Source organism: Otolemur garnettii, unplaced genomic scaffold, assembly GCF_000181295.1.
Source record: "Otolemur garnettii isolate 467f Iridium unplaced genomic scaffold, OtoGar3 scaffold00005, whole genome shotgun sequence".
In the NCBI taxonomy this organism is placed as follows: Eukaryota; Metazoa; Chordata; class Mammalia; order Primates; family Galagidae; genus Otolemur; species Otolemur garnettii.
In genome coordinates this window covers 2,521,538-2,546,323 of record NW_003852400.1, presented here as the reverse complement: position 1 = coordinate 2,546,323, position 24,786 = coordinate 2,521,538, and the positions used below count along the sequence as shown (strand labels likewise).

Below are 24,786 nucleotides of genomic sequence, written 5' to 3'. Positions count from 1 at the left end.
GTCCGTTAGTGGACCAGCACTGGTTATGTGGGTCACTATGAAAGTTTTGAGATAGCATGTGTTACAGTCCATTATTTCATTTTCAAGAAACGTAGTTGAAAGCATGTGATCCACTCATGTGAGTTTCAACTTCTTCAGCTTATCAGTGTCACTGTGAGGGCTTCATTGGTTTCTATGTGCACGGCTTTTACATTTCTTGATTTTTGTGCATTTCAAAACTTCTGTAATGACCCACATATTATCCACTATAGCTTCTTGACACCTGTCAATCAATTACAGTTTATGTCTACTGCAACCAAATGGACCACTGGATGGGCATGCTTGTGATTAAGCAGCCAAAACTGGTCAATAGAGACTGGCCATCTTCTTGCGAGACAATGCTGTAGTTCAAACAATGCAGCTCAAACTACAGAGTTGAGCCGGAGTTGGAAACTTTCTGCCATCCACAGTATTCACCAGACCTTGCACTGACTACCACTTCTTCCAGGCTCTGGATCCCCTTCTTGCAAGGAAATGTTTAATTTTCAACAAGCCGTGGGAAACACCTTTCATGATTTCACTGCCACTTGCTTTCCAGGCTTCTTTGTTGCTGGCATACACAAGCAAGAGGTTAAGATGGCAAAACTATGTTGATAGTTTAGGCACATACTTTGTACCACTTCTTGTTTGAGAAATACTAAGTTAAACTTTTGATTTAAAATCAGACGTTTCATTTTTAATAACCTAGTATTTATAAAAAACAGACAGCAGGCTGGATTTGGCCTATGGACTGAGGTTTGCTGACTCCTGCTCTATCTGCACCCTAGAAAAGTAAGCTTTACTATGTGCCTCCAATGACTTCCTACACCTCAAAGCCACATCTAGAAACCTTTCTGTCCCCAAACCTGGTTCATCAACTACCTACTTCATACGTACATTTAAATATCTCAAACCTTAATACAGGAACTGTGCTCTCTCCAAGTCTGGTATCCCTTCAGGGTTCTGTTTTAGTGGGAGTCACTATCATTCATATACATGTAATTGCTTAAGGCATAAAACAGGAGTCAACCCTCACACTTCCAGGCCTCTCATCCTCTAAATTCTTTAAACAGGAGGAATACTTAAAAAAAAGAATGTCTGAAGATGGCATTACTTGAAGCACACAAATTTAACATTTCACTAATAGAGCTAAACTTTATTTCCAAGTTTATTACATGTTTATACTTGATGTTGAATACATATTAGAATAAATTTAACATACAAGTTGGGAGAAAAGCTGACATTCTCCACTAAATGGATTAAAAAGGAATGTAAAACTACAAAATATTTGGTTAAGTGTGAGTTCCAAATTATGGCAAACAGAACAATAAAATACCCTGCCATTTTTCTCTTTCTAATTTTCCAAGATGGATTATAAAAATTCTTTCTTAACAATTTCAAAAAAAAAAAAAAGAAGTAAGGAATTATCATAAAAACCATTTACTTTAAGTATAGAATACAAATAAATTAAGAGTCTTAATATAGAACTATCTCCTATTTAAAATGTAAATACTCAACAATACTATAAATCAAGGGGGATTCATTAACGTCAATTGTAAATCTAATGGCTTACGTCCATAAATGCCATTTGCTTTTGCCTGAAGAGTTGGGATGATTTAAGGATGACACACAGTAGAGTTCTACTTGACATTCATGTTGACATGTGATGCTCAGAATGGGAGACGGCCAAATACTAACTGCTTAGTGACAGAAAGTCAGAACTAATCAGTTCCAAGTGACAAATAGTTAATAGAATTAATCATTCCACCTCCTAATCTATGGTTGTGAACAAATGTACAGCTTTCACTAAAAGTTCCAAAATAAAACTCCTCTAGATATTCTGAAGCTGCTGACACAAAGAATATTGTCTGTAGTATAATTCTAATGTTAAATAATTTAAATACAAAATTATGGGTGGTTATCAAAGTTATTATTGGTAATAAATACAATTTCTTTTAATTTTTATAAGTCTCTTAGCACGTTTTGTGAAGAAAGTTGTATTCTTTTTAATATTACTAATCCTTAAACACATTTAAAAAATTCATCTTTGAATTATTTTCTACCATGGATTACAGACTGAAGATTCATACTAAAAGTGAATGCTACTTGTTCTAAGTGTTTAGAATCATCTGAAAATCCTTTATTCTTTCTAATACCACCTACAAAAGATGTTTAATAAAGATAACTCACTCCTAAAGATTATTCCAGTGATAAAACATTTTCTCATGTTTAAGACAAATGATTTATGGCTTTCAAATTTTAAAATTCACATTTAATGTCATGTTAAAACTTCCTAAATTGGTCTCCTGGTATCCGATTTTTAAATGAGAAAAGAAAGGACAAAAGACATAATTATTTAGCCTCCTCCTTTCCCCCCAAAAAACATTTCCCTTAAAACACAAGGCACACTCCTTTTCTTAGAACAGGGGTCAAAGATTTTTTGGTAATTCTGTGTTAAAGGCCAGATAGTAAACACTTCAGGCATGTGGCCCAGTTGACCTCTACTACAGCTACTCAATTTCTGCTGTTGTACTGGGAAAACAGCCACAGATAATACGCATTTGCACAACCACTGTCTGAATTTGGCCTTTGGGACATAGCTGGCCAAACCTTGCCTTAGAAGAACAGGCCTACATCTATAAAAGGCATTTGAAAGAAACTGGTCTCCAGTCAAATGTGATGGCTGATTCAGAACCTAGCAGTTAATCACTCTAGTTAAACTGGTCTCTAGTCAAATGTGGTGACTGATTCAGAATCTAGCAGTTAATCACTCTAGTTAAACTGGTCTCTAGTCAAATGTGGTGACTGATTCAGAATCCAGCAGTTAATCACTCAAGTTAAAGCTTCCTCTACTGGAGCTCATGCCATCATGCTTTTCACTGGGATAATTTATCTTCATTTAAGAACTTAAGGATTATTTATGCAGGTATTCAGTTAAAAATTAATAAATGATGTCCATACAATTTAATATCCAATTTAATTATTAAAAATACTTAATGAAAAATATAACATAATCAAAACATTTAAAATAAGTACACTCACTACCCACTCTGGTAATTCATTTAAGTCATACCCACTATAGAATATGAAAAATAAATTCAGAAGTGTAATTACTTTAAAATACACTACTTCCACTTTTGTCAATATTTTATATTTATGTATATATTCTATAGTGGAAGCAGAAATTCTCTCTAAAAACATTATCTCCTTAAAATCTTGAGGTGCATATTAGAGCCAGAGGCAATATTTGACATATAAAATTGCAGTACAGGCCTTTCAAATTTGGCATTTCACTGGTACAATTCAACGACCAAGGTAAAGAATAACTATACAGTGCCTAGACATTCCAGTAAGAACCATTGTTTTCTTTAATGTAGAATGATTAATACATATTCTACAAGGGGCAGTGAGTTAGTAATTCTATAGGGTTTGTCCTGACATAATTTTCAAAATTGTACAATAACACAAACAACTTTGTTAAGGCCATGTTTTATTTGCTGATTAATGGACAAAAGGCAATGTAATTTATTTTCAAGTATTTTCTTGAAAGTCTGTGCTCATAAAAATCATGAAAAGTTGGAAAGACTGTTAAATCACTGAAACTTTAAATATATTTTACACAATCTTGTTTGTACAAAAATACAAGTTAAATATAAACATAAAGCAATCATGATAATTTTATGCAAATCTGTTTTATGTGATCATCAGTAATATATAAAAGTTTTTCAGTTCTGTTATTTGTGAAAAGATCAATACCAGATTGAATTACTATCTATTGGCAAAGGGCCCTAAAAAGCTTACTTTAGCATTAATCTTTTACATGGTTAAGTGTGTTTCCTAAGTTGAGATCACCTAAACACTGGAAAATAAAGAAAACAATGAAAGGGTGGTATGTCCATAAACCAACAAATAATTTGGCTGTGATGTATCATAAAACACAAAGCAATCCCACAGATCTGTACAATAAACATCATGTCTCACATACTCACAGTGTATCCGTGCATGCATGCACGCACACACAGATACATGGTGCACACCACACACCAGTCACACAGCCTAATGCGGTGCTGCATCCAGTTCGCTGCTCAGCTGTGCGTTTTTTCTCACTTCATCAAATGAGTAGGTCTTTGTCACCTTCCCATTCTTGAAGACTGTGTGGAGAAGGTCCTGCATGAATATAACAGATTTAGTGATTGTGCTGAAGAGATTCTCGAGCAAAAGGCTGACTCATGCTCTGATGAATTAGACTAACCAGTCATATAAAATGTGTCGATGGTGTTGGAATTATGAGATGCTATGACAAACAAAAAATGCTGGTGGAGCAGGCAGAGAACAAGGTGCTGTCTAAAATGGCAAATCCCCACGTTGCCTGCTATGGAGAAATACTTAACTTCTATCAAAAAGACCAATCTAAATATTACATTCTTAAGCTAGTTTTCTTCAAAGGAAAAACAATAATAAAACAAGTTGATCACTCTTTTATCTGTAGATGGAAGATGCGTGTCGCCAGAACTGTCACTGCTAATCAGTTCTGACAATGCAGTGAGGAAAGCCTACTAAACCTTCCTTAGTTCAGACCAACAGACTCAACACTGATTAAACTTATCAACCCGGACATTTAGTAAGTTTGCTAGGCACTGAATGTTATCCTTAAAAAACCAGGAAAAACCAAAAGCCAAACCCAAACCACAAACAACAAAAAATACACGTATCAATTTCTTGACTAATGCATAGTGACTGAGTTAAATACTCTTTGTGTACACAGATACTCCAAGAGTCACCGATAAGGGTAATCCAAATCATCCACACAGGGTAACAAAGATAGAGGAGTCTGGTAGAGCCATTCCTATCTTAATAAGGCAGTTACCATCCGCCTCTGGTTTCTCTTTGTTTCATCCATGAAAGTAATCTCAATTTTCCATCTAGTCTGAAGACTGAGGTACATAGGACATTATCTAATATTTCTGTCATTGTGTTCAAATCACACTGCGCAGCTGTAGCATTTTCTTTTATAAATTTAAATATGATCTATCAGGAAAGGCTGGTTCCTATTTTTAAATCAAAATACCTATATGATATCTAATTATAATCAATTATAGATTACTATTTAGAATATTCAAGTATTATCACCACATTTTCTTAAAATCAATGCTCCGCCCCCCCCCCCCTTTTTTGAGACAAGGTCTCACTTTGTTGCCCCTATAGAGTGCTGTGGAATCATAGCTCACTTTTTAAAGTCACGTTTTCACTTTTAGTCTCAAGTGACTTTAGTTCATCTGAGATAAATTCAGTAATTCTTAGTAGATGAAAGAGTTAAGTGAAGCTTACTCAAAGAACTGCCTAAAAGACTATATGAAGTGGTCTAATTCTCAAAGTTTGAGCTTTGAATTTATATATTTTTCATTAAAGATAACAAAAAACTATTTCATCAGTTCTGGCTCAAAACCTTAAAAAATGATAAGAATAACATGTTATAATCATAAAGAATAAAACCAGAAAATAGTAAATTAGTATATTTAAGTTTAGTATAACATTTTCTGAGAATATTCATGAGTACTTTCCTTCTAAAAATGAGTTTTCCTCAATCCAGTGGTTTAAAAACCAAAAATTTGTAACTTGAGTTCATGAGTATAAATGTATTTTTTATATACAGAAGACCACTAGATTGTATGGACTACTTGGATTACTTTAGCATACTACATTTTTTTTTTTTTTTTCAGTTTTTGGCCAGGGCCAGGTTTGAACCCACCACCTCTGGTATATGGGGCTGGTGCCCTACTCCTTTGAGCCACAGGTGCCGCCCCCATACTACAAATGTTTTCAATTTGGTTGACCTGAATTAGAAAATTTGGTTTTAAGTAAGGTTTCACCATTTACAAATTATGTAATCTGAACTAAGTCACTTTGTCTTCACATTTTACACTATGAAGATAACATTATTTGCTTTTAGCCCGTACAGTTGTTCTGAGAATTAAGAGAATTAAGGCTAAAGAAAACCATCTGAACTGAATACTATTAAGTTTTTAAAAAACAGAATTATCTTCAACATTTTAGAATTCGCAGAGCTCCTACTATTATCTATTTAATACAACCAAAATTTTGCTATAGCACAAACAGCAAGGAGAAGTATGAAGAACAGCATCCTTTTAGGTATCCTTAACTACGCCTTTTGGGAAACGAGTCACTGTTAATTGACAGCAAAGTGAAGACCAAGTACAGTGCAGAAGCTTGTTGAAAACCAACTATCACTACCACACTCACTGCAAAGTAAAAAAACAAACAAACAACTTTTAACATTTTTGAAAGTTACAAAATATTTTTCCCAATGTACATACAGACTTTGTATTTATAATCTAGCAACTTGTTTTTCAATGGATTTTGGTAAGCCAGGTTAGCAACTGTACATTTTATAATAAAACTTTGGCCTTCACAAAAATTGTTTTGAAAAAAAAGTTAAAACTACTATTGTTAAAAAAATAAATCAGCATAGATACATACTTGACCATATTCTTCAAGGTCACCTTTTCCTTCCTCGAGTGTAACAAAATTCCCTGCTGGCGTCCTATGTAAAGACAATCGGCCCTTTTTGGACCTTTTGTTGGGATCAGCAACTGGGTCCTTGAAGACATTAATCTAAAATTCAAATTAAGAAAGTTAGAGAAAATAGAAGACTAATCAGAAATGGCCAAACTCTCACAGACAATAAAGCATATACATAATTTACATGTAAGTTTTTGTTGCTGTATTTTTGTTAAGACAGTCTGACTCTGCTGTGCAGGCTATAGCATCAGCCTACCTCACAGCAACTTCAAACTCCTGGGTTCAAGCAATCCTCCTGCCTCAGCCTCCCGAGTAGCTGGGACTATAGGTGCTTGCCATGATGCTGAGCTAATTTTTCTAATTTTTAGAAAAGCCAGGGTCTTGCTCTTGCTCAGGCTGACCTCAAACTCCTGAGCTCTAAGGGAGTCCTCCTGTCTTGGCCTTCCAAAATGCTAGAATTACAGGCATGAAAAACTAGGCCTAGCCTATGTGTAAAGTTTTAAGACCTTAATAGGTATAACTAAACCAATCTATATTGGGTTTTTAGAAACGTTAACTGTTTAGCTTGTTTTGATGGATAGCCTGTTAAGAAAAAAGATGTGAATAGAACCTGAATCTTGGATATCCTTTCTCATCAATGAAAAATACTTAATATTTCATTTGTAGTAAGTCTTTAACGTTTCTAACATGTAACCCTTAAGGCATTTCCTTTAATATTACAAACTGCCTCTATTTAAAAAACCCAACTATGCCAATACTATATAGATACACATTTGTGTATATAAAAAGTCTTTTGAGAGTTGAGCTGGATATTACCACGGTAAAGGCTTTCTTAATTTACACAACCTTTCCCTTTCATTATTTTTTACTGTTACTTTGCTATTGACAGAAGAACCTGAAGAGAGCAAAACATTTGTTTCAGGATCAGACACACAGGACGCAAAATATAATAGAAGCAACTAGCAATGGCAGGGGATGAGAAGCAACCAATGAATCAATCCCGGAACTCTGCAAAGATGAAAGACAGTAAAGCAGGGAACTGACTCAGGTGTTCTTAGTTTTTAGCACCCCCCCCCACCTCTGCCCTTTGCTCCACACATTCCCCAACTCTCAAGAGACTATGGAGGAGCTTGTGGGGTAGTCATTTAGCCATCTAGCTGTTCCATGGGTGTGGAACATGATTCTGGTATCACAATCCAAACTTATTCTACTTTCCTAAAACACAGTTTGACGGTGATTAGATTACATGCTTATCCTTAATATAATGGCTAGATTAGTTGCCATTTCTACTCAAATACGGTCAACTCTTTGATCCAAAAGCATATTCTGAAGCTGTGAGTAATGACTGACATGTATTATTTCTCTTAAATAATTTTTCACTTTATTGTTCCTCCTTTTCCCAAATCTCTCTTTTTTTAGTCATGTTATTATCTAACATCTCTCTTCTTTGTTTCTGAGTCATGGTTAGTAGTACCTAACACCACACTAATAGTCTAGGGCCATTATTATCCTTTGAGTAGTACACTCAATAACTACATTCTACCTAGACACATAAAGAAGATACTAGAACAAAAGGAGTAAAAGTAGAAGGACATACCCCAAGGCCATTGGTTACAACATAACTACACTTGAAGGAACAATTCAAGAGATCTCTTGTTAACTTCTGTAGCAAAGCTCCACCAGAACCGAAAGCAACATTTTCAATGCTCCACTTTTTCTGTTTCATGCCTTCTACAATCTAGGAGATTAAAAAAAAAACTAAGTAATCTGGAAGAGGATAGAGGTTATTTTTAAAGGGCAATTCTTGCAAATAAAGAATCCAAGAGATAGTTTATAATAGTCAATAATTAGGTAAGAAAAAGACTTAGACAAAATTATATCTGACATTTTCTTTTCTAACCCTACCCACCCCCCACCAAGATGGATATGTTTGGAAGCAGAAGATTTCATTAATAGTTCCTTAATTTGTGGTGTTGTTGTGATTAGGGTTGAGGAGTAAAGGAAATGAGAGGAAGTAAGAAAACACTGGCTGTGAATATCCAAGGTTACTTGAGTCAACTTCTCTTATCCATTTCCTTAAATTGTTGCCCAGATGCCAGCAGCACAAACAATGAGATCCACATATTTGCCCCCAATTATTAGACTCCAGGAATAATTCTAATCATCATTAATACATCACAATATATAATGGGACATGCCAAAGTCAATGCACATCGGTGGCAGAAGAATATAAAATACTCTCTCCTATATACCAGATGAAATACTAGTAGAGTCATTTTACTCTGGCTGATATTCCAATACTATAAACAAAATTATGGACAGATGCTTTGAGGGCTAAGATTTATCACTGGATCATTGGAGAATGATTATCTCAAGCCAGTTAGAGACCTGTATGAACAGTTGTGGCAGCTAAAATAGTTCTTTGAAAGTACACAGTATTTAAAAACAACATTAAAGATTTGTTTCTTACCAATGTCATGCGTATTTCTTTCTCCTAAGTAGAGCTTATTTACTTAGCATCTGCCTTCTTATTTAACACTTACTCACTTTCATGACAGAAAGTGGCAAGTGAAATGTGATAACCCTTCCTTTAATATTATGAGAATAGCTAAAAGGAAGCAATTAGAAGGGCTGGTTCTGTTCTATTTAAACAGAACTTTTGAGTGGTTAGAAAATCATAAGCAACTTTAAAAGCTTCATGTGAATCATTAATAGAAATTTACCACATTCCCACCAGATACCAATAGTTGCATATTGTCTTTTTCTCTTTATTTTCAACATTGCAAAGAAACAAATTAAAAAAAACCCAAGCACCTTCATTTTTTTAACAAACTTACATTTAGAAATTCATCTTTCTTCTAAAATCCCAAACATATGATTATTCTGCCATGAGAACTTTTAAAAGAGACAGAGTCTCACTTAATCCCTCGGTAGTACTGTAAAGTCACAGCTGACAGCAATCGCCAACTTCTGGGTTCAGGCGATTCTCTTGCCTCAGCCTCAGGAGTAGCTGGGACTACAGGTGCCCGCCACAATGCCCAGCTATTTTTTTGCTGCAGTTTGGCTGAGACCGGGTTTGAACCTGCCATCCTCAGTATCCAGCGCCTACTCACTGAACCACAGGCGCCGCCCCCTGCCATGAGAACTTTTAAACCACAAGTATCGAGATGAAAACATGTAAGACTTATTTGAAAGTGATTCCTTTAGGTATAGAAAAATCCTATTCCGCGTTTTTAATCACTGTACCTGAAGCCAAAGGTATCCAAGTCTCCTGAATTGAGATTTATTTTTCATTTATTTATCTTTTTTGAGATAGAGCCTCAAGCTATTGCCCTGGGTATAGTGCCGTGGTGTCACAGCTCACAGCAACCTCAAACTCCTGGGTTTAAGAGATTCTCTTACTTTAGCCTCTCGAGTAGCTGGGTTTACAGGCGCCTACCACAACGCCCGGCTATTTTTTGGTTGTAGTTGTCACTGTTGTTTGACAGGCCCAGGCTGGATTTGAACCTGCCAGCTCTGGTGTATGTGGATGGCACCTTAGCCGCTTAAGCTACAGGTGCCACCTGAGATTTATTTTTCATTGAAATAACTATGACCATGGTGAATTTCAGTATGAAAGAAATGCATAGAAGGTGGCGCCTGTGGCTCAAAGGAGTGGGGTGTTGGCCCCATAAGCCGGAGGTGGCAGGTTCAAACTCAATCCCAGCCAAAAACTGGAAAAAAAAAAAAAAAAAAAAGAAACGCATAGAACAGAAAAGGTGAGAAAAGAAAGGGAAACAAGTAGATGGAGGGTAAGGCGGTTTAAACAAAACATAGAGAAAATACAGTTTCAGACCTGTCACCTGATTTTAGAGATGCTTCAGTAGCAGAATAATAAGGAAATCACAAAGTACAATACTGCCTAGTATCTTATCACTGTATTTCCAGCCAAATTTTTTCACTAAAAGTTATAAAATTTAGTTAAGTTAGAGTTAAAGGAATTTTTCTGTCAATGGAAAATTATAGAACTAAGAAAAAATTACTATTTCAAAATATTTAGATAAAAATCTGACAAAATATCAGTCTTAGATGTTATTCTTCTGTTGAATAAGAATTTCAAGTTTCTAACTAAGGCATCTAACTTACTGAAATCAGAAGAGTAACACTAATTTTCTTATCCCAACCACACATTTGAAATGTGTATTACAATCTACAAGTGCTTCTGTAATATTTTATGTACATACAGGTCAAAGAAGTAATTTGGTCTTTTCATTAAGATTTACACAAAACCAATGTCTTCTATTAAGTCTCTGGACCAAAGTAGTGACACTTAGGGGATATTTACTAAAAAAGTAATGAAAAGGGTTCCAGGAAAAGAATATTAGGATAGCGAAAGGTAAAGAAAGGAAAAAATGTTGACCTATGCATAGCATAGTAAGATATAATTGAATATGTGAAGAAAATTGTTTAAAATATCTGGGGCCTCAAAGAAGTCTTCCTTTTGCTAGCTCTGAGAATTTAGTACTATTTTAAAGTTATTAATGAACTATTCCATCGAGAGGTTTCAATGATACCAAAGAAGAATGAATCTCTAAGTGCAACACAAACAGAAAAAGAAGATGGACACTTTTCATTTTGTCCAACACAAGAGATTTGTGCTTCTTTTCCTAAATCATCAGTTTCATTCTGGTAGGGTTACTACTTCATAACCTCATGGGATGTCACACTGTCACAGTAGCAAAGTCCAAGAGTGAGGCTGACAAGGAGAGAAGGCAGTTGTTTCAAATAAAGCAGATTTTCCATTTTGTCAAAATTAAAGCATATAATTTAGTATATGTACAAAGCAAACATGCTAAATGAATTCCTTTTCCTCCTTCTAAAAACATTATCTTGAACTACCTCCAATATGAAGAAATCTGGTATTGGTGTTCCCTGATATATGGAATGGCTCAACTTAACATTGGTGATAAGGTTATACACATTGAGTAGAACATCAGTAAATTGTATGAAATGATCAACACTCTGTAATAAAATAGGCTTTGTGATGATTTAGCCCAAGCATAGGCTAATGTAAGTGTTGAAAGCACATTCAAGTAAGCTATGCTAAGCTATGATGTTTAGTAGGTTAGGTGTATTAAATACACTTTTAACTTAATGATATTTTAAATTGACAATGGGTTTATCCCAATAGTCAGTTAAATCCCTGATTTCTTTAAGGTATCTTCCCATATCCATGAGTGCATCTGCATTAACACAAAAACTATTCAATCCTCTACATATTTCTGTTTAAGGTTTTACCAATGCCAATGAGTATGTGTCTCAATATTTCTTATAGTTAAAAAGTTAATGCTTTGAGCTGGTTCTCAACTTTAAAAATGCAAATAAATTCTTATAGTTTATTTAAAAAAACCAATAAGGGGAATAAAAACCGAAAAGAAAAGAAAGAAAAGCCAAAGAACTTTGTTTTTTAAAGGGGAGTTCAAATACCTGACTGAACAACCCAACCTGAACACCTGACGTGGGGAACAAGGAAGGGTGGGCATAGGCACGAACAGGGGAGTCTATGTGAGGATGCCTGCTAAAATGCCTCCGGGTAGGTGTGTGTAACACTACATAACTGACACTGAGGTAAAAAATTGTCAGTTCAGCTGAGCCAAGGGGAAATGGCAAGTAGATGTCCAGCTGGGATTTCTATATGAAGTCCTCTTCTTTATCTCTGCAGACTTTTATTCTATTTCTTCCTACCTTTTCACACGAAAATCCCAATATCCCAAGCACAACTGTCTTAGACAAATTGGAGTTTGCACTTTTCTTAAGCAAGGCACTTTAGGAGACCTGGCAGAAAAAAAACCTCATTTCTCTTAGTTACAAGAGACATCTATTGTACAGACAGCTCATATTGGAACTCTAAGTACAAATCACCACAAAGATATTATTTGTTATATACAACAGCTCTCACTTTCAAGTCAATCTCTGGAAAACAAACTACTTACAATTTGGGTACTGACCTTTACCTAACAACACCAAACTCTTTCAAACATAAAAATCCCTTAACTTGTGTTACACAACAGTATACCATCTAAGATTAGTATCAAATGCCAGTGCCTTAAAACAGTAGACACTTTATATTGTGTTAGTGATATTCTTAACTTTTATAGGATATTTTAGGTAAAATAAAATTGTGGCTCTTAAGAAGCTTATTTGGGAAACAAAATAGGCAAAAGTTTTAAGATAATGCAGGCCTATCTCAGTAATGTTGCAGGCTTGGTTTTAGACCACTACAATAAAGTGAACACCAATAAACTCAGTCACACAAGTTTTTGACTTAGTACACATTAAAAACTATGTCTACACTCTACTGTAGTCTATAAAGTATGCAATAGCATCATGTCTAAAAAATGTATAAATCTTAATTGAAAAATACTTCATTGCCAGGCGGTGCCTGTGGCTCAGTGGGGAGGGGTGCCTATAGTCCCAGCTACTGAGCAGGCTGAGGCAAGAGAATAGCCTAAGCCCAGGAACTGGAGGTTGCTGTGAGCTGTGTGAAAGTGATAAAGTAAGACTCCGTCTCTACAAAAAAATAAAAAAATAAAAAAACTTCATTGCTAAAAAATGCTAACGATCACCTAAGCTTTCAGCATGTTGTAATCTTTTTGCTGCTAGCTGGTCTCACCTCAATGTTGCTGATTGCTGACATATCAGGGTGGTGGCTACTGAAGGCGTAAGTGACTGTGGCAATTGCTTAAAATAAGATAACAATGGAGTTTGCTGTATCCATTGTTTATTCCTTTCATGAAAGATTTCTCTGTAGTAAGTGAGGCTATTTGACAGCATCTTACCCAAAGTAGAACTTCTTTCACAATTGGAGTTCTCCAACTCTATTGCTACTTTATTATTAGCTAAGTTTATATATTATTCTAAATCTTTTGCTGTCATTTCAAAAATGTTCATAAGCACCTCCACATGGAGTAGATTCCATCTCAAGAAACCACTTTCTTTGTTCAGTCATAAGCAACTCTCCATCTGTTCAAGTTTTATTATAAGACTGCAGTAATTCAGTCAATCTGCAGGCTCCATTTCTAATTCTAGTTTTTTGGCTATTTTTCACTTTAGTCTTGAACCCCTCAAAGTCATCCATGAAGGCTGAAATCAACTTCTTCCAAACTCCTATTAATATTGGTATTTTAACCTCCTCCCATGAATCACAATGTTCTTAATGGCACCCAGAATGGTGAACTTTTCCAAAATCACGGGAATCATCTATTGCAATTAGATACTTACAAAATATTTTTCTTTTTCTTTTTTTTTTTTTTTTTGAGACAGAGCCTCAAGCTGTCCCCCTGGGTAGAGTGCCGTGGCATTACAGCTCACAGCACCCTCCAACTCCTGGGCTCAAGCGAGTCTCCTGCCTCCGCCTCCCAAGTAGCTGGGACCACAGGTGCCTGCCACAACGTGCGGCTATTTTTTGGTTGCAGCTGTCATTGTTGTTTGGCGGGTCTGGGCTGGGGATTCGAACCCGCCACCTTAGGTGTACGTGGCTGGCGCCTTAGCCGGTTCAGCTATAGGCGCCGAGCCCAAAATATTTTTCTTAAATAATGAGATTTTAATGTTGAACTGACTCCTTGATCCATGGGCTGTAGAATGGATATTGTGTTAGTGGGATAAAACACTACTCTCCTTGTATTTTTCTATTAGCATTCTCGGCACATTGTCAATGAGCAGTAATATTTTGAAAGGGATCTTTTTTTCTTGACAATAGGTCTCAATAATGGGTTTAAAACATTAGGACCATAGCGTAAGCGTGTAAAAAGATGTGCTGTCACCTTGGCTTTGTTGTTCCATTTATTGAACGTAAGTGGAGTAGATTAAGCATAATTGTGTAGGGCCCTTGGATTTTCGGGATGGTAAATGAACTCTGGCTTCCACTTCAAGGCACTAACTGTCTTAGTCTCTAGTAAGAAAATTTACTTGTCCTTTGACGGCAGACGTTGACTTCTCCTCTCTAGCTATGAAAGTCCTGGATGCCACTGTCTTCCTGTTTGTCTATGTTGAAAATCTGTTTAGTGTAGCAACCTTCATCAATGATCTTCGGCGGATATTCTGAATAACTTGCTGTAGTTTCTATATTGGCACTTCCATTTCACCTTGCACTTTTGTTATAGAGACATCTTAACCTCATGAACCAACCTTTGCTAGCTTCAAACTTTAGTCCTGCATTTTCCTCACCTCCCTTAGCTTTCAAGCATTGGGCTTTGGCCTAAGAGAATGCTGTGGCTGGTCTGAACATCTACCCAGACCACTGTATCTTTCTTCCTGCCAGCAATAGGGATGTTCTGCCTAATCATTTGTGTGTTCACTAAAGGAGCACCTTTAATTACCTTTAAGAACTTTTCCTTTGCATTCACAACTTGGCTAGCTGGCTCAAGAGGTCTATCTTTTGGTCTACCTTAGCTTTCAGCCTGGCTTCCTCACTATGCTTAATCATGTCTAGCTTTTGATTTTGAGAGACTTGTGTTCTTTTCTATTCACTTGAACACTCAGAGGCCCCTGCAGGATTAATTGGCCTAATTTCAATATTTCTGTCTCTCAGGGGATAGGCAGACCTGAGGAGAGGAAGAGAGACGGGGGAATGGGCAGATGATGGGTGGTCAGAACACACACAACATGTATCAATTAAGTTTAGTCTCTTATCTGGGTACAGTTGTGATGTCCCAAATCAATTACAATAGTAACATCAAAGTTCACCAATCACAGATCACAAGAGCATAATATAAAGTTGATATATCACAAGAATTACCAAAATGTGACATGAAATGAATACATGCTGTTGAAAAAAAATGGCACGGATAGATTTTCTTGATGGATTTCACAAACATTCAAATTGTAAAAAAAAAAAACCCAAAAAACCCCCCAAACATAAAATCTGTTAAGCACAATAAAACAAGGTATGGCTATATAACACTTATACTATTTGGTTAAATCTAATAATAACATGTGATGACATTCAATGGTTAATTTAGAAGAGGTGACAAGCCATTTTATAATTTCTGAAAAAGAATCCATTATCATCTGAGTTTTATAGTGTTACAGAGTATGTACAGCTCAATTCTATTAAAATTCAGACCTATACATGAAGACTTTCTATTTTCTATTACAAGGGATATTACTTGACTGACATTTTTTTTTTTTTATAGTGATACTTCTTTAGATTTCTCATTTATGGTAGCCAAAGACTAGAAGAGTAGTATGGTTTGACGGGTACTTCTACATTTTAAACAACTATTATTTTGAAACTTTAAGCAATGCACAGAAGACTTATGCCAACTTAAAAACTTATGAAAAGACTCACTATAGTATTTAATTAGTAATATGTTGTTTATCAAAGCAATAAAAAGGAGCTTAATTATAAAACACATACCTCTTGTAAGGTATTAATATCTACTCCATCTCCTTGAATAACTCTAAGATAAGGTGGAAGCAACTTGTAACCCCTTGAGTTTTCAGTAATAGGAAACTTCTTACCTAAAATATCCAAAACCTATATGGAAAAACACACATGGAAGACAAATAACTAAAATTGAAAATAAGTAGGAGAGCTTTCCAAAGTTAAAACAAAATGATTTTGCTTTGCTAGAGAATCTTGAGGATATAAAAAGAGTTAAACTACTTAAGAAATCTTACAGCACTATGTATACACCTTCTAAAATATGGACCTAACCCTTTCAATCACATTAGAAACAGGCATGCTATTTCCCATAGAGTCATTTTATACCAGAAAGTGGCTCAAAGTAAGTTGTTCACATCTTTCAAATTATATAGATTCAAAAGAAAAAATTCCTAAAATTAGGAGAGTAAAGAAATTTCAAGAGGCATCATTTAACTTATGATTATATTTCTGATTTGGATTTATTCTGCGTGTGCCCAATAATTTAGCTTGTTTTAATTCTGTCTGGAATAACTCAAAATATAAATCCATTTGAATCACAAAGTTCAGAGAAACTGCCTTTGTGACAGGCAGAGGAAGCTGGAAATGAAGCATCTATATAACCCGCAGTTTCTCTCAAGTTCTCCTTTGCTCTTAATTAAAGCCAAATTGCATAATATACAAACTGTCCCACTCGATCATTAACTATTGCCAAGTTTTGCACAGATTTAAAATTTCTTAGAAAGCTTGGTCAGAAACACAAAAAACCTACAAGACACCTTCTTCTCCCAACAAATACTTCCTTTTCCTAAATAAATTGCTTAAAGAGTCCAACAAAGAAAATTCCATATTGATGCATCAGTTTGCAGAGATTAAATGACACATCTCACACAAGATACCTAACGCAGTATTTTTCTTGTAGTAGGCATCAAATAACCCTGCTCTTAATTTTCTTTTTTGAAGAAGGCAATCTGAACATTAACTTGCAACACAGCTACATTAAGAGTGAACAATATCTCTAAAGGACCACTACTTAAAAAGTATTTTTGTATTGTTCTTACTCTGCATCACCCTGCACATTTTTCTGTGCTAACAACTTCAAAGGTCTAGCAATGAATTGTAGTAAAAGGAAAAAAACACAAGTAGATTTGGTACCGAAATCACAGAATTAATTAAAATGGAAATGCTGTTAATTAAATTTGAAGGTAAGTTGAAAACAAAATATCTATTCAATAGCACATGACTGTTTAATGGGAGTATATAAATAAATCATAACTCTTTATAGTCGTTCTCTGCTATTAGTGTGTGACCTTGGGCAAATCTATTACTCTCTCTGGGTTGCAATTATAAAATAAGGGAAGTAGTCCAGACAGCTCTGAAATGGTCTGTGTATAAATGAAATTAAAGAAGTGTTGATGCATTTTGTCTACAGGCATTTTAATTACCAAGTTGTGTATTAAAATTTACCTTTAATACTGTGTCAAGAGGGTTTCCGGAATCAGGTCTGATTATTAGTGGTGCCTCTGTACTTCTTGATACTATTAAGTGTCTTAGATCTTCACCCCATATTTTCTCACAGGCATTATAAATGTCATAGCTATCGCTGACCACAGATACAGGCACTGATGAAAACTGTGTTACTATATGGTCAAAAGCATCTTTTTCATGGTCTTTCCCCCAAGCTGTTATGGTACTAGAAAACAAAATGAAAATAATAGATTTACTTAGGCAGACACATCTATTCCTGAATCACTGTCAATTCTATCTCATGCTTACTATAACTGTATCTCATGTTTACTATACTAAACCATTAATATCACAGACAAGGTGAGCCAGTTTAATGAACGTACACCATAAGCCAAAGGAAATACTTGGGTCAACCCTCCCTTAGCTAATTAGTTTATAAGTAACCTTATTCTTCAATAGTTATTAAGTTTCTTGGCTTTTAAGTCCTTAAGTCACAGGCAACCAATTATAAACTTTTTTTTGGTATTCCAGGATCTATTCATTTAAAATCAACAAACTAAAAAGCACTTGCTGAATGCCCTCTATACTTTATGTCAAGATGTTAGAAAAATTGAATGCATACTCTAATTAGTTAGGCAATGCAAGCATTTGGCTCCTTTCTGTAAAATTTTCAAAACCATATACTAATATTGGGGGCGTATATTTTTTTCTTATCTTTCAAAATCTTACATTTAGAGGCTATTAAACAATTATTTATACTATACTTAGAGTCAACTCTTTATCTGTTATAACTTCAAATCACCAATAACAGGCAATCATTTATTTCATTTATAGATTATCTACTACAAATTAATATATGCCTGGGGAATATGAATTTTAATATTTAGTTTAAGCAAAACAAAGATGGGAAATAACTATGAGTGACTTTTGCAATGTCCTATTATTGGATAGATTCTTCTTACTGAATAGGTTCATATTTAATGTGTAATTACAAAAATTGATGATCCCTTATCTGAAATGCTTGGTATCAGAAATGTTCCAAAATTTCAAATCAGCTGAGCACCCCAAATATGAAAATCTGAAATGCTCCAATAAACATTTCCTTTGAGCAAAAAGTTTTAGATCAGATTTGGGATGCTCAACTTGTGTTAAGTATTTGTTGGCTAATTAATAAATAGTGAAAGTAATTTTTAAAATTATTAAACATTATTAATAATTATTGTTTAAAATTATTAAACATTGTTAAGAATTTAACAATGAATTTGAAAATGAGTACCACTTCATTATGTCAAACAACTTTTCATTCTAATTTTCTAGTTTTTGCCTCTGCCCTGTTCTCCTCAGTAAAATAATAAAGAGAGCTTATTCATTTATTATAAAGATATAAATTTAACTAGAAACTGGAGAGTCACACTAATATATGTCTTAAATTGCCATTTTAAAGAACAATTTAAAGGTTTTTTCCTCCTGCCTATAATCCCAGTATTCTAGGAGGCCAAAGCAGGAGGATCCCTTGGGCACAGAGTCTGAGACCAGTCTAAACAAGAGCAAGACCCTGTCTTTACTAAAAATAGAAAAATTAGCTAGGCCTTGTGGTGGGTACCTAGAGTTCTGGCTAGTTGGGAGGCTGAGATAGGAGGATCACTTGAATCCAGGAGTCTGTACATTTAATGAATGTATACCATAAGACAAAGGAAATTTGCTAAGGCCATGGCAACAAAATGAGACTCTATCTTAAAAAAAACATCCCTCCCGCCTTATCCCCAAGAAAAGAGAGACTCTGTCTCAAACAAAAACACCCAAGACTGGAGCAAACACCTTTCCCCATATTGTCAAAGGTAGCTGGGGTTAGCTAAGTGTGAACACTTTAAGGTTGTAAAATCCTAGTTACTGAGAGACCACCCTTGTCCAAAATTGAGAGAGAGTGTATTGCTATAAAACTCATTTAATTGTGAACATTCTTCTATAAGTACTTCATGACAGCATCTGCAGGCTAGATGGAAAATTAAGTTATGGATGAAGAGAAGCCCCTTGGCCATGTTCTAAATTGCTACTATTTTGTTTATAAGGGAGAGAATTGAATAAATGCACCTATGGCTCAAAAGGGTAGGGCACTGGCCCCATATGCCGAAGGTGGCTGGTTCAAACCCAGCCCAGGCCAAAAAAAAAGATGAACTTCTGCAGTTAGAAGTTATTGATAAGCAGTTATTATTTACAAAAGCTATTATCAATACAGTCATTCTGCTCCTTACAGCATGGCTAGCAAACTTAACTGTATTTTACTTGGTTTTCTCCATGGCATCTGAACTTTCCTGAGGCTTTCTTTCATTTCAATGACATCTCCATGTTTCATTTTTCTTTTTCCTATTTCTATTGTTCCTCTTCAGTCTCCCAGAGATGCTGTGTTCTCCTTCTTTACTGATTTGATGAAGGTCAATAGTTCTCATAGCTCTTACCTTGGGACTTGTCTCACTCTGTAACACCTCCCTATGTGAAATTCTCAAAGCTGTCCAAGAAAGCACTCTGTGGTGAGGGTTTCCAATATCTGTATTTTAGCTCATGTTTTCCTTCTGGGCCCTACGTCTATCTTGTTAGATAGGAATTAGAACATCTTTAACTCATCATCCCACAGATCCTTCCTATAGCACCCTCTACATAATACAACCATAACATTTATTCTTCTAGTGCAATATTTAGTACATGAATATCATAAATGCTTGTTCAATAAATTCTGCCCATGCTATTAATCTCAATTTCAAGCACCAAATTATGGATAGCTTTCCACAGTTTGAGAAGAAAAGGTCATACAATTATTTCTAGGTTATATAACTAAATATTTCATATACTCTTTAAGAAGGTATCATAATGATAAAGCTCTAAATTTATAGAGTTCTTTTAAAGTTAGTTTAGATGTTAGCTCATTTATCCTCAATAACCTTCTGATGTTGTATCCTCCTCATGTTTGGTTGGAGGGAGAAACTGAAAAACAGAGATAAGTGACTTGTCCAAGGCTACCAACCATTCATATGCAAGGCTCTCAACTTTCCCAATGTTCTTTCTACGAGACTAAACTAAAAAGATGTTTCTATTAAGAAAATCTGAAGCATTCTTATATATTATGGAGTTAAACTTGTAAATGTAGTAAACATTAAGAGAAAATAAAAATAAATGGTTTTCTTTACATCCATATACTTTTCCTTTTCATTTTAATATGAAAGCCATAAAAAAGATATTATTCTTATTCTCAGATTTATAGTATACTCTTGACACTACTTTGAAACAAAACCACCAGAAAAGAGTCTAATATGTGCATACCACATTAAATTTTTAAAAGATATAAGTACATCTAAATCCCAAATAAAAATATCCTAACTCTAAAATTTTTATCTGATGACACCCTGACTTTCCTAATTCACTAGTCTTTTATTTTTTGAGACAGAGCCTCAAGCTGTCCTCCTGGGTAGAGTGCTATGGCATCACAGCTCACAGCAACCTCCAACTCCTGGGCTCAAGCGAGTCTCCTGCCTCAGCCTCCCAAGTAGCTGGGACCACAGGCGCCCGCCACAACGCCTGGTTATTTTTTAGTTGCAGCCATCACTGTTGTTTGGCGGGCCCAGGGCTGGACTCAAACCCGCCACCTTAGGTATATGTGGCTGGCACCTTAGCCACTTGAGCCACAGGTGCTGAGCCAATTCACTAGTCTTGAAACTTGTATGTAAAGTGTTCAACAAGGCCTTACTAATAAAATAATGCTCAAAAATGTTAGTTGAATCTACTCTTTATTGAGTCCCAACTCATTCACCAAGTTTCAGCAATTTTATCTCCTGTGTCATTGCTTGTGTTTATCTACTTTCCATTCACTAGGCCACCTGGTTCCAGATTTCATCACCTCAAGACTACTGCAATAGCCTCCTAAAAAGCCTAACTTCTTTTTTTTTTTTCAATCCACAGGATATCCTAGTATCAAAATAACCTCCTAAAATATTTCTCTACTAATACAACTTCTTTACTCAAAAATTTTACTGCCTGCTTTCATTTGACAATGTTTAAGAATAATCTAGCATGATGTACACATAGTTAACATACAATGTCAAAATAAATTTGAGGACCCTTTCTAAGCTTAGCCTGTCTTCTGGTCTATCCTTAAAATCTGTTTCAGTTTTTATTCCCTAAACATACTCATACTCACTTCTTTCATGTTTGCTCTTTCATACAATGCACGGTAAACATTTACTCAGAGAATAACTGCCTGATGCTGGCTGGTGAATTCTACCACTCCTTCAAGAAATTAAGATTTTACATACTATCTCTATAAAAAACTTTCTTGATCCTGCCAGTGGAATATATACAATCCTTCATTTCCTTCCCTTACACCATCATATACTTTTCTGTATTTCTTTAAAAGTACGTAGCCAACAAAGCAGATGGCTACGAGTGTACTATTTTTATTGTGAGGATAGACTCCGTTATCCCTTGCAGCATCTAGTAATATGTTTTCATATGAAAGTTATTCAATTAATATGCATCAAATAATAATAATAAAGCTCCGCTTTATTCTAAATTTACTGCTGGTTTTAGAACTCTATAGTTTTCAAGAATGAAAAGAAGTTAATAAACATTCCCAAATGAATATAGTAAATACTTTTGTTATTAAAAAAAAGAAATAAAGGTTTGACATACATTTAAAAACTCCATTTACTTTCAATAAAGTTAAGCTCTAGGCTCAAAGCAGCTGCAGCCTCGATTTTAATTTCCTTCTCATTTAACTGAAAATGGATCAGTAAAGAGCAGATAAGAAAGCATAAAAGAATCAGAACATAGTCCCTTTCATATGTAGGGGTGTCAAACCTTCAGTTTTTTCCTCTGCGGCACACTGGAAAAAGAAGAGCTATCTTGAGCCACACGTTAATTACACAAACATTAATGAAATCTGATCAGCAAAAAGAAAAGGTCCGTGCAATACTTTTCGTGATATACTACACCACAGATAAGCAAAAAAAGTCCTCACAAAATCAGCATGTGGCCTGTGGGCTGCAGGTTGGACACCCCTGATCAAAAATCTTACTTTCTTGTCTACAGTTGTAGGTACTTGGTCTAGATGATGATTTCTAGGGCAAAGATGGATAAGGGCATGTAGAATAATGGGGAAAGGGAAAAAAGTGACCAGTACTTAACAGTGAGTGCTTCTGAATAAAATCTAACCGCATATGGAAATATAGTAACGGAAAAATTACCCTACAATACATACAGTAACTGGAAAATTACCATACAATAAACTTATATGGCAACATAAGGTTGGGAAAAGCTCTTAAACTGTTTTTTTCTAGCATAGTTAAAAGTTTTCTACCTCTCTGATTCTAACTTACACAAAATAGAAATACTGAATTTGAATTGCTCAAGTTCATGAATATTTATTGTAGCACCTGGCTCTGTGGTTAGGCAAAACATCACTGAGTTACAAATACAACAAATTAGTAGTTTTAGAAAGCAAATATTTAGGTAAAAAGAGGATGAGCAAATTTTACCTGTGTTCTGCTGCTGGAATAGAGTAGCCTGGAACAGGGTCTTTCATTCCATAGTATTTTTTAATTAGAGCAATTCCTGCTACTGTATCTGTTCCTTTGAAGTTAACCAAATGAGCAGATGCTCCTATGCCAGCAGTCTAGAAAAATCAACCAAAAAGCAAAATCCAAAAAAGAAAACAAAAAACAAAAAACAAAAAAACATATTTGAAGTATACAGCATAGTTCCCAAGGGAATTGCTTCTTTAGCTATTCTTAGAAAAATATTTAACTATTATGAGAGATAACAGTTCCTTATGACAAAGATTTTTTTCCCTAAATACTATATTGAAGGATTCATCTGTTACCTCCTCAAAGAGACCTACTTAATAGTGTCCACCCACACTCCCATCACTCTCTCTCCCTAACCCTGCCTCATGCTCCTCTGTAGTATTATTTGTCATCTGATATATTTATGATATCTGTCTCTGTCTGTCCATCCATTTAATACATAAAGAACAGGGACATTTGTTGAAGGCTATATCTCAAGTACCTTGAACAGAGGCTAACATATAGTAGGTACTGGTTCAATTTTTGGAATTTCAGAACATGGCCTACCTAGACCCAAGATCAATTCCAATACCATCAAAAGCTAATAGTGGTACTCTAACCAGTAATCTACATGCTATTAAATAAGGATGGTTTCAGTTTCTTACCTCTTGGGAAGAGACTCCTCTGTAGCCGAAATCATGTAATTTGTATTCTAGTCCATTTAAGTTACCAGAAGTTTCCAACAAATATTTGGCCAATATTTTCTTCTGCTCTCTAGAATTGGTGGCCACTGTGATTGGATACCAGGACTGAACAAGAATAGTCTGTAGTGACAAAATTAACCACAAATATTAATATATAAAAGATTGTGTTCTTTCGGAGGAAAATCCTAGCTTTCTTTGGAGGTATAACCTAGACTTCCATTTTATTAGAAAGACCAACGAGACAGTTCAACTGCACAGCAAGATGCCTACCATATGCATTCAGATGCAGTACATGGCTCAGCTCTCACATCAGCAACAGAGAAGATATGCACACTGGGCCCTTAACAGTAAAGAATTTCAAATGACCAAGTTTCTGTCCAAAGCTCTAAGGAAGCAAATATTTAATACTCTGAAAGACCATCTCTGATGACAGGATCGATTTTCAAAAAAACTTCAATCTGTTATGGACCAATAGGTTTATTAAGTACACTCACACATGGATGTTGAGGCAATGTCAAACTGCTGTATCCTAAATGTTTATACTTGATTTCTGTACTTTATGTGGACTAGCATCAAACAGGTCATGGACCAGCACTGGTCCATGGACAACATCTTGAATAATATTGGTATAAAGAAGTCAGTCATTTATTTTTCTAGATATTCTTGGATCTAACATGACATCAGTAGATTATAAACTTGAGACACTTTAGCTTAGCACTAGAGAATTCTATTTAGTTAGTTATGCTTTACGTTCTTAGCTTTTATCAAAGGTCATCGTAAGTAAGTCAAATGAAACTTTTCCTCATATGCTATGTAACTACAGGGTCACTGTCTACTTTAATTCACTGACTATAAGTTCCTTAATAAGAAAATATTAGAATTGCTAAGTGTCTACTTTCTGATAAGACCTGTTCCTTGATATTTTCTTTTTTCTCTTGGCTGCCAGGAAATTCCAAAGAAAGTCTTGCACTTAACCACAGCAATGATATTAAATATTATCACTTAGGAATTCACTACTTCTCTATTCTAAGATTGTAATTTTCTACTTTTATTTTACAAACCAGGTAGTGTATCATTAGAAGCAACTTCATGGCTCAGCGCC

The 24,786-nt window shown here is 35.2% G+C and overlaps 1 protein-coding gene across 1 annotated transcript in view; it reads right to left on the bottom strand.

The window, feature by feature from the left end:
- Positions 1 to 2,976: 2,976 nt before the first annotated feature.
- NAMPT (nicotinamide phosphoribosyltransferase) overlaps positions 2,977 to 24,786 on the bottom strand; it is a 39,079-nt gene continuing 17,269 nt past the window's right edge. The window contains exons 6-12 of the mRNA XM_012812119.2: positions 23,646 to 23,804; positions 22,954 to 23,090; positions 17,429 to 17,654; positions 15,956 to 16,075; positions 8,156 to 8,296; positions 6,517 to 6,651; positions 2,977 to 4,185 (exon numbers count right to left, since the gene is read on the bottom strand). Of these exons, the coding sequence (XP_012667573.1) occupies positions 4,075 to 4,185; positions 6,517 to 6,651; positions 8,156 to 8,296; positions 15,956 to 16,075; positions 17,429 to 17,654; positions 22,954 to 23,090; positions 23,646 to 23,804 (1,029 nt within the window). The 3' untranslated portion in view covers positions 2,977 to 4,074. The remainder of the gene's footprint in view (positions 4,186 to 6,516; positions 6,652 to 8,155; positions 8,297 to 15,955; positions 16,076 to 17,428; positions 17,655 to 22,953; positions 23,091 to 23,645; positions 23,805 to 24,786) is intronic.